Source organism: Cyprinodon variegatus, unplaced genomic scaffold (assembly GCF_000732505.1).
Source record: "Cyprinodon variegatus isolate N-32 unplaced genomic scaffold, C_variegatus-1.0 Scaffold146, whole genome shotgun sequence".
Taxonomy (NCBI): Eukaryota; Metazoa; Chordata; class Actinopteri; order Cyprinodontiformes; family Cyprinodontidae; genus Cyprinodon; species Cyprinodon variegatus.
In genome coordinates, this window is record NW_015150599.1 from 108,322 (window position 1) to 118,553 (window position 10,232).

General features: G+C 39.2%; 1 protein-coding gene across 1 annotated transcript in view; it reads left to right on the forward strand.

Annotated features, from left to right (window-relative positions):
* jakmip3 (Janus kinase and microtubule interacting protein 3) overlaps positions 1–10,232 on the forward strand; it is a 29,265-nt gene that overhangs the window by 4,403 nt on the left and 14,630 nt on the right. Inside the window, exons 4-10 of the mRNA XM_015377046.1 lie at positions 1,639–1,878; positions 2,980–3,174; positions 8,067–8,180; positions 8,426–8,581; positions 8,885–9,022; positions 9,139–9,174; positions 9,352–9,423. Of these exons, the coding sequence (XP_015232532.1) occupies positions 1,639–1,878; positions 2,980–3,174; positions 8,067–8,180; positions 8,426–8,581; positions 8,885–9,022; positions 9,139–9,174; positions 9,352–9,423 (951 nt within the window). The remainder of the gene's footprint in view (positions 1–1,638; positions 1,879–2,979; positions 3,175–8,066; positions 8,181–8,425; positions 8,582–8,884; positions 9,023–9,138; positions 9,175–9,351; positions 9,424–10,232) is intronic.

Below are 10,232 nucleotides of genomic sequence, written 5' to 3' on the forward strand. Positions count from 1 at the left end.
ATCCATCCATCCATCCATCCATCCATCCATCCATCCATCCATCCATCCATCCGTCAGTGACGACTGGTAGAGTTTTCTACAGGGGGGGCTATACATTCAAAATAGACCTATACCAAAAACAATCAAGCGTATACTAAGTTATCACACCAGTATATTTCTATGAATGCCAACAACAAAAACATGATAAAAACACTTTATAGAAACAAAACATAATTTCATGTAAAGGTTTACTTTTTGTACATAAATATTTGACTTCTTAAGGCTTTGTGAAGGCAAATCTTTGTTTTGCATGGTTTAATAATGGAGAAGCTTTTAGTCAGCTTTATATATTTTTTTAAATATATAAAAACTATTTTATGAGAATCTGTTTATTTAAGAGCAACTATGCAAAACACCTAAAACAAGCATACTATATTATTTTCCATGTGAATCCCAGATTGTTAATTCTTCTTTTCCTTTTCTAAATAGTGCTTTAAATCAGTCCTAGCTGTCTTCATCCATGCTGGGTCAGATCCTGACCACTGAAAAAGGAGGCAGACAGTCAAGGCAGCAGAATAAAGCATTAGCATCGCTGCATGGAGTTAGCCAAGCCTTACAGTTAAACCAGGACCAAGAAAAAACCAACTGTACTGTCTTCATCTGACTTTTGGACCTTCTATTCAGGTCAAAACACTTTCAACTCTGGCTTCTCTTGTTTGCTTCCCCTCCTCGACTCAGCGTGTCAATCCCCCGCACTACAACTGTGACGACAGTTCCTGTCACCTCACGGCATAGCTTTGGTGCGCCCAGAGCTCTCCTATGCTCTCCTGTATTGAAGATGAGCTAATGTGCATGTACAACTTTTAACGAGAGTTAATGAGCAAATATTTTTGCGCCCTAGCCCGGAAGTATGTCAGCAGTCCGACGAAGGAACAGCTTTACTCATCATTAAAGATAAAATATTTATCTTGCACATCTAAAAAAATATTGCAATATATTTTGAAATATTTAATTTTATAATTTGATTTTAATTAGGGTTTTTTTTTATGTGTTAATCAAGTTCATTCGGTGGGTAGGTAAGTGCCCTAGCGCCCTCTATTGGCCAGCCGCCACTCTTTCCATCCATCCTTCCTTCCATCCATCCATTCCTCTTTTTTGCCTTTCTTATTCTCCAGCAGAACTAGTCTCCAGCTTTAAAAATCCATTCTTCTCAATTAGAACCCATCTGACCAAGCTATATATAAGTTCATATGTCATATAGCTTTTAAGCGAAGTTTGAAACTATATGCTTTCGGTGGTTTTGGAATTGTAGTGGGTTATTTAATAAGATTAGATCAAACCTTGTAATTCTATATTATGAATCAGACCGGGCAGTTGGCTGTTGATTAAATATCAGGAGAGTGTCTTTACCATTCTGTTTTGATCGGTGACCGTCAACTTGAAATACAGTTTTTAAGTTTGGCTGACAGCCTTGAAACCAAATGTATTGGTAAATCAAATCTGGTCAATATTGCTGTTTATCTCTCTTTTTCTCAAGAGTCTTTGTGTTGATACAGGATCTGTTTTTTCTTTAAAAAAAAATAATAATCAGATAATTTTGTCATGTCCTCCAACCCTTCAGCCTGTTGTCTGTTGAACTAAATGGTAATCTCTATGTAGGTGAGAAGCACCTTGATAGGGGAGATGGAGGAGGCGAAGAGGAGCTGGGAGATGGAGCGCTGTCGCCTTCAGCAGGAGGTTCAGGAGCTGCGAGGAGCGAAGAAGCATGCAGATGAAACCCTGGCATTGGCTCAGCAGGCCTGCCAGGCCCGTGCAGCAGAGCTTCGATCGGCTCATCACCAGCACCAAGAGGAGCTTCATAGAACTAAAAGAGACTGTGAGAGGGAGATCCGACGACTGGTAGGAGGCAAAAACACAACTTTTTAAACTGACATTGTTAGCTGATTTGAAACTCTAAGATATACCACAGCCTGTGATATATATATCTGGCATCCCTTAATTTTCTGAGAAACACATTCCCTGCCACCATCCTTTGATTAGGACTTCATTTAAACCGTATTTATCAGCTGGTGTTTCTCCAGGTAATCATCCAACAGTGTTTTGGTTGATAATCTGTACAGCATCCCTTTTGAAAGGCAATCCCATATAAATTTTCTGATCAACTTGATCCCAGTTATGCTCATTTTGTTTTCTATTTTGGAGTGCACAGTTGTTGGATTAACCCAGCATATGACTGGGGGACAGCAGCATACAGACCGTGGAGCTGATTGGTCCAGTGATTCACTGTGACACACTGAGTTGAATGAGCAGAGTCGCACACAGACTGGTACTGCACAGCAACAAAGAGCAACTGTCCCGTTCCACCAACATCACTTTAACTATTCACCAGGATGCGAAAGGAAACCAAAGTCTTTGTGACCTCTGCAGAAGCTCTGATTTTATCTAAGGAGGAGAGGAGATGAACATGATATGAGGAGCCTATTATGGTTCTTTAGGTCATCCGAGTCTTAAGTTCTTCAATTGGAGATTTAAGATGTCTTCTGAAGCTGTGGGCTGGGTCCGCTTGGCAATTTCTAATCTTAGTGTACACTTGTGTTCAAGATGACCTTGACTTTAGGTCAAGGTTTTGAAAATCAAAAAAGGCCTGTTTTCTAGCTGGACACAGAATTTAAATCATGAAACAGCCCGGTGCAAATTCTTCAAGCTAAAGTCATGTTCTGTACCATTTCAGTTATTTAACAGCATCCAGCAGCCCAGCATGCACTCATCACTGACCAGCGGTAATGTTTCCTCAAGGAATTCTAACTTTATCCAGTAGAATGTAACACCATGACCCCTTCCACCATTTAGTTTCCCTTCTCATTATTTCTGTCTTTATAACCTACCACCTGTAAGTCTTCCCTAACGTATCTCTCTTTTACCTGTGATGATGTGGACGTACGCTACTAACCGCCCCTCCCTCCCCACCTGTCTCCCTGTCTGTCTCTCACCCGTGTGCAGATGGATGAGATAAAGCTGAAGGACAGAGCAGTCAGTGTTTTGGATAAAGCTTTGGGGCTGCAGGCTGGACATGCCCACCGGCTCCAGTTGCAGACTCAGGCTGCTGAACAACAAATCGCTGCCCTGAGAGATGCTCAGAGGGTGGGGCTAAACCATCCTGCTTCTAACTCCACCTCTAACAATGCCCCTTTCATTGTAAGCCCTGCCTCTTCCTGCTTCTTTAAAATGCATGGGAAAAAAAAAAAACACTCAACAACCCACAGGTATTGATGGGGTACTATTTTTTTTTTCCTATAATCTTGGAGCCATTAGCAAGTTTGCAGTTGCCATTTTTCTTGTCAATTTAGAACCAGAGTACCATTTTTCTACCTAGATTTAAAAGCGTATGTTCTCTAAACATTTTGAAAAGGCTGTCATAGTGCTCTTCAGTTTTAAACTTTATTAAAATGAAAGTTAAACGAATAGTCATAAAGAGCATCTTAACAAGTTCCATCTCGTTCCATATTGAAAAATGTCTCAATGTAAAGGTCATTTTCTCCACAACATTTATTTCCTGTGCAATTTTCAGTCCAGTCCAATGTCAGTCAAAGAAAAATGTATAAGGAAACTTGAGAGTGCTCAGATCATTAGTACCTTGCTAAAATATGTTAATATAAATAGCCTGTACTTGTATAACGCTTTTGCATGTCAGAAGACTCCAAAGTGCTTTGCATATTAAGTCATTCACACATTCATGCACTGATAGTGGCAAGCTACATTGTAACCACCGCTTTCCTGGGGCACACTGGCAGAGGCAAGGCTGCCGTACCTAGGTGTCACCAGACCTGGCCACCACAGAATTAAGTTATGGTAAAGTGTCTTGTCCAAGCAGTGTTGCCAACTAAGCGACTTTTCAGACCCCTCCAGCGACTCTTTTTCAAAAAAGCGACTAGCGACAAATCTAGCGACTTTTCTGGTGTCTACCGTGGGGAGCCTCACCCATCACAACCCTGTTCTCCCGCTTCCACAGGAGTCCCTCTCAGCGCTGCAGTCAGAGGCACAGCATGTTTACCCTCAGCGTAAAGACTGCAAATGAGCCGCGCACATGCGCTGGGATTGACGGTGCGGGTTGATCACGCTAGACTCCCTCAGTTGCTGAACCTGCCATAGAGAACCTTGACCAACATGACGATGACCCAGTCTTTCTGTGAGCAGGCAAGCACAGCCTGTGTGTGTGGAGGGAAATCTTATTAGTTTAAAAAAATAACAATAATTACCATTATTTGCTCACATTGTCATTGATTCTTTGTAGGCATTTTTTTTGTTCCATTTAGATTGTTAATATTAATGTAATGTAAAAATTTGTATGGTTCAAAATGTTCATGTTTTACCATGCTTTCTAAGCTCCTTAGTGGACCACAAGGGAAAAAAGAAAAAGTAAAAAAAAGTTGAAAAAAATAAAACAATTATGCAAATTAGGCAATGACGTCATTCAGCGACTTCTAGCGACTTATAGCACAGCCAATAGCTACTTTCCTTACAGAGGAGTTGGCAACACTGTGTCCAAGGCCAAGACAACCATAACAGACAGGGCTGAGGTTCAAACTGGTGCTGCTCGCAGTTGTATGGGAAAAGCCCCACATAGTGTCCACATTCCCTAAAATGTGGATTTTTGTTACGGTTTTCATTTCTTGGATGTATTAAATCTGGCTTTTACTGTTATAGAAGCTAGTTCTAGTAGCAGCAAAGTAGAAGTCCTTTTATTGAACCTATTTGTAGCCATTCTTCCTTACTGCCAATCAATTAAGGGTCTTTATGTACAGGCACAGTTTAATCTCCACATCAGTCTATCCTGTATAAAGACAACTCCTTTCCATAAAGTATCTTGTGAGCGTATTGGACCTTTAGCCATTCTGCTTCTTTCCTTTAAATAACATTTATATAACCATCCAAACTATGGTAGAACAGTTAATAGAACCAGCCTTTCTACCTTTCCATCTGGTCTTTTGAACATGCATGTCTAGCTTTCTCTTCTGCATCATGTTAGTCAAGCTTGTAGCTTTTCCTACCATAGTCCCTAATCTCACTTCAAGACTCTTGTCTGCCAACTTCTGTCCTTGCTTGTAACCACATCTTCACCCTCTTCTTCCTTTTGCTAGCCAACATGATACAATCTGGGTCATCAATTTAATGTTGAAAATTTAATGTTGCAAAAGATAACCCCTCCTAACACAATCCACCACATTTATTTGGAACCGTTGTAAGTAGGACAGAGTACATTGGACCACAACCAATCACGTAAAGTATACATTCAAAGCTCTTTTGGTTGGGGATACTTTTCAGAGGTTCAGTGGACAATAAAAAAAACATAACTCTCACGCTATGTCAACCTGCTCTAGATCATAATCAGTCTTTGATTGTTGCATGCATACCATGAGATGGGGCTTTCATTTTTAAAATAGATGTATAAAATGTAGCTCCTGCAACACTGTTCTTCTCAGTGTCTCAGACAGCAGCACTGTTGTGCTCCTGTGATAACATTTGCTTTTAAAGAGGTTTTCAGACTTTGCTCTGCTCAGCTATCCAATACATACCTTTAGGACTTGTAAAACAGCATCAGGAGTTTGTTAAAAATGTTCTTATAGCAACGTTTTTCTTCTTCTTGAAATAATAGCTGTCTTCAGTTGCAGTAGAGTTAATACGGTGCTTTCAATACAGCCCTTTCAGTACTGTACTTTTTCAGTCTAATGTTATTTCTTCACCATAAGAAATATTAATGTGAAGCAAATGCAATGGCATGCTACTCTGCATTCATTTTTTGTTCCGAATAACAGCTCTAAAGGCCTACATCCGGCCTGTGATGCATAAGCATATGGTTTTAGAGAATCTAGAAATTTTGAAAGGTTTTTATTATTTCACTTAGTCATTATCAGCTACAGACACAGTCCCTTGATATAGCATAAAGCAAAAATAATTTTTTCTGTCACACAAATAGATTTTGGGCCTCCATAGTGTTACTCTGATCCTGTCGGGGGATAGATATTTTCCTTTGCCGTCTATCAGATGCTCAAATATTAAAGCTACCATCTACCAAATTTATATCAGGATTTTTTTTTCTCTTTACTGAAAACTGTTATGTTGCCGCAATTATCTCACTGCATTACTGCATTCTGTTTTGAGCAAATCATTTTTGTCTTTCATCATGTTTTGGTTGATTTTATTTAATTTTTTTAATGGAAGTTGTTGAATTTATACACTTATACAACTACTGAACTGTTGAACATGATTTAACCTCTGTGTGTATTGATGATCGGCAGCCTCTTATTCTGTAAGAATTCTGGTCTTTAAATCTTCTGTCCAAGATGATGAATCAGTCCTGTAGCTTCATTCCGATTCAGAGGGAATCTGTATTCTACCATTGACGCCACTCGAGCAGCTCATTCACAATATCATGCTTGATTCATTTTCATTTGCCAATCCCTCTCCAACCTAGAATTAACTCTAGTTGTCATTGCAAAGGTTAGGGAGCAAAAAACTTCGACTTCTTGATATGATGACAACAGTCGACTGCATGGTGGTGCTGTTTGTAGCACCGTTCCCTTGAAACAAGAAGGACCTGGTTTTAAATCATGTGTTCTCTCTGTACATACGTGGATTTGTTGTGGGTGCTCTGGTTTCCTCCCAGTCCAAAACCACCAGTTAGGCTAACAAGCAACTCAAGTTAGGCTAATAAGCATCACATAAATTATATTTAAGTGTCAAATCATTCTGGCTTAAACATGTATATAAATGTAATCTTTATCAGATGATATTGTCCCAAAATTTAGAAAATTTCTATTTTAAAAGAAATCATGTCTTAAAATCTGTGGGGTTTTTTTGTTATTTTTCCATTATCTTATGCAGGCAAGTTAATTACACGTCAGCCTGTATACCTAGATTCGGCCAATCATATATCAATGGTCATCTGTCAATCAAATTTTTTTGGTCATTGCATCTTGATTCATATGTTGCAGCTAATATACACAACGGTTGAAATAAGAATAATTTCCTTTCCCATTGAGTTCCGTGTCAGTGTTCAGGGGAGGGACATCTGTTTCTTCAGCAGGCGTAGAGCTAACAGAACTGGCAGCGTTGCGAGGCAAGGGCTCAAACATGTACGGCTGTAAGCCTTCCACACCAAACCAAGCTTCTGCCTCCCTGCCGTCCTCTTTCACAACATCTTCGTCCAGACTCATCTACGACCTCTGACACTAAACTCTCCTCCTCTTGCATGTTTCCGCTGTCCATAGTGTTCCTTGACAGTGTCGTTTCCAAGTCACCAATTTAGTGCTACTTGGTCCCAATGTAATTTCCCATTGGTACTGTAACCTACTAGCACTAAGTTGCTAACTGATTAGCAACAATGCTTTTGACAAACCGGCCACAACAAAACTTGCTTGTGAACCTTCCGCCACAACAATCCCGCCCCCTTGTTAAACGACCAATCACATTCACTTTATTCACTCCTGTAAAGTCGGTCACCACTCGGGAGAATTCGGAAATGCAACAGTTGGAACAGCCGATTCCCTACGACTTTAAATTGTGCTATGAATCAATTCCCCGAAATTAAAACCTTCCATACATCACTGCTATTATACAACTGTATGTAACAGAATATGAACTGAACCTATTCGTCTTGTTACTCTACTGTAGTAAATTTGGCACTAAATTAGTGCTGTTAAGCCAGACCTAACTTAAACTTGTGGGAGTGTGCGGCACAACTGGAACTCTGCACTGTTTAATCCTTTGGATAAAAAAAAACATATGACGGAATAAATAATATCTACTCAAGAAAGAAATCCCTTCTTTGTTTACCAGAGATCATTTTAGGGAACTTGCACCAAAAGGCAAAGCACAAGACAATACATCAAATTTTAAGGTCATATCATCAGATGATCAACCAATAAAACCCCCCAGAACAATTGTTTTCTTAATGGAAAAGACCTTCAATTGGACCTTCAAATATATTAGTTCTTTTAATTGCCTTAATGGTTCATCTTACTGTTGTATTTGTTCAAAACAGGCTTCTTGAAGTATATATTGATTCTCTGATCTTTTGTTGTGTGCAGTCTCAAGATGACCGAGATACTCGTAGGTTTCAGCTGAAGATTGCAGAGCTAAGTGCAGTCGTCAGGAAGCTGGAAGATCGAAACTCTCTGCTGTCTGAAGAACGAAATGAACTGGTAAAGAAACATTACTCTCCAAAGCTTGGTCACTTAAACAAAGTTCTTCCCTGACCTTCTGGTCACCTTATGGATATGAAGGATCCCGATTACCAAAACCATAGTAAGACACATGGCTTAAGTTTGCAGCTGTGGTCCAATTTGTTCTGGTCGCATTTTTTCTCTTGATAACTTTTGGCACATTTATCTGTCCATACAATTTTTTTTTTTTTTGCATTTATTTAGTAAATTTCTGTCATTTTCAGCTGAAACGTCTGAGAGAAACAGAGAGTCAGTTTCTTCCTCTTCTTGATAAAAACAAACGTCTGAGCAGGAAAAATGAAGATCTCGCTCTTGCGCTACGTCGCATGGATAACAAACTTCGCTTTGTGACCCAAGAGAACATGGAGATGGCAACTATGGTAACTATGATAGCCAAGCATAAGCACTCATTTTTCCATTTGAACCAGTTAAATAATATCAAAGTAAAAGAAAATGGCTCAGTTGCAGAACAATCATCATTGTTTAATTACTGCATCCCACCAGCAGGCGGCAGTGTCCATGTGGATCCAAATACAGTAGACAAACACAAACCAATGATTGTCCACAGAGCTCACACTTAACCCTTTTATATATACAATAAACAAACAAATGATTCTTACTTTTGTTTCAGTCAGCCGATAAACAAAGGAACAAATGAAATGGGTGTTTTTGTTTCTCTGCAGAGGAGACCCAGTTCATTAAATGACTTGGACCGAAGCCACTCTACAAGTTACCATGGTTACAACCAGGATGAGAGGGAGATGGAGTTTCTACGCCTACAGGTGGTGGAGCAGCAACATATCATTGATGACCTCTCAAAGGTACAACACATACTATATTACTTCTGGAACTTCTGTGGTACTTTCCTACTGCAGAACGAGCTTTCAAACATCCTCCGCTATCACACCCGTTTTGAATCTCAAATTTGTATTTTCAGGCTCTAGAGACGGCAGGTTATGTAAAGAATGTCATCGTAAGTATTCCACACAACTGTGTCAGTACTATACTAGTGAAATGCTTTGTATGTAATCCGTGTAAATTCAGAGGCACCAGGACATATTTGTCTACAGTATCCAGTCAGCTGATAGGCGTGAGAGCCAGAATGGTGAAGGTCAATCAGCTGAGCAAAGAATTTTGGTTTCTTTCTTAGGAGCGAGACCTGTTACTGAGGTATAGACGGCAGGAACCGGTGAGGAGGAGGAGAGCCTTCAGAGCCTGCAGGGTGAGAATCCTGCAACAACGCCTGTGTTTGGGCTTTGAGAAACAAAATCACTCACCACACTGAGCTTTTTCTGGTACTACCAGAACCACTCAACAGACGACCCATTCAATAAACCATCATTATTAATAAACCTACAAACACATAGAGTACTTATACTGCAGGGAGTATAAATAACACGGATTACTGCTGTTTATAACTGAACCCAACAATTGATCTGATGGTAATATTTACTGTTAATTGTTATTGTAGGTAGAACCTCAAAGAACATAGAAAAAAGGATTATATTTCAAACCAGCTGGAAGCTTTAGTTTGTTGGTTCTGAACAAAGCTTATAGTAGGCTCTGGTTTCACCTTTAGGCTGGTGCCTAAGCATGGATGTCATTTTGTATTATCCTACCCTAATCTTTTATTGTTTTTGTTCAATTGCTCCTATTGCTGTGTTTTCAATTCACTTTTATGAATTTTGAATTGCTTTGGTCAATATTTGTAGTTTTTATTTATACTACATAAAAGCATGACATCAGCATGGGAAACGATAAGAAAAATAAAATAAAATGATGTGCAAAGTATGGTGTTTTACAACAAAGGCTGAATACATAAAAGGGCAAATTCAAATTAGGTAATCCAGTAGGTAAAGTATATATGTTAGCCCAGGTCAGGATTTTCAGTGTCTACCAATTCTTAATAATTGTAGACAAAAATTCAACTCAAATAAGACTAAAAAAGTATATTGTGAAAAAGGTGACTCAGGTAATAAGTAACTTATGATAAAATTTGATTTAATATTTAAAATCGATGTTATCATGGAC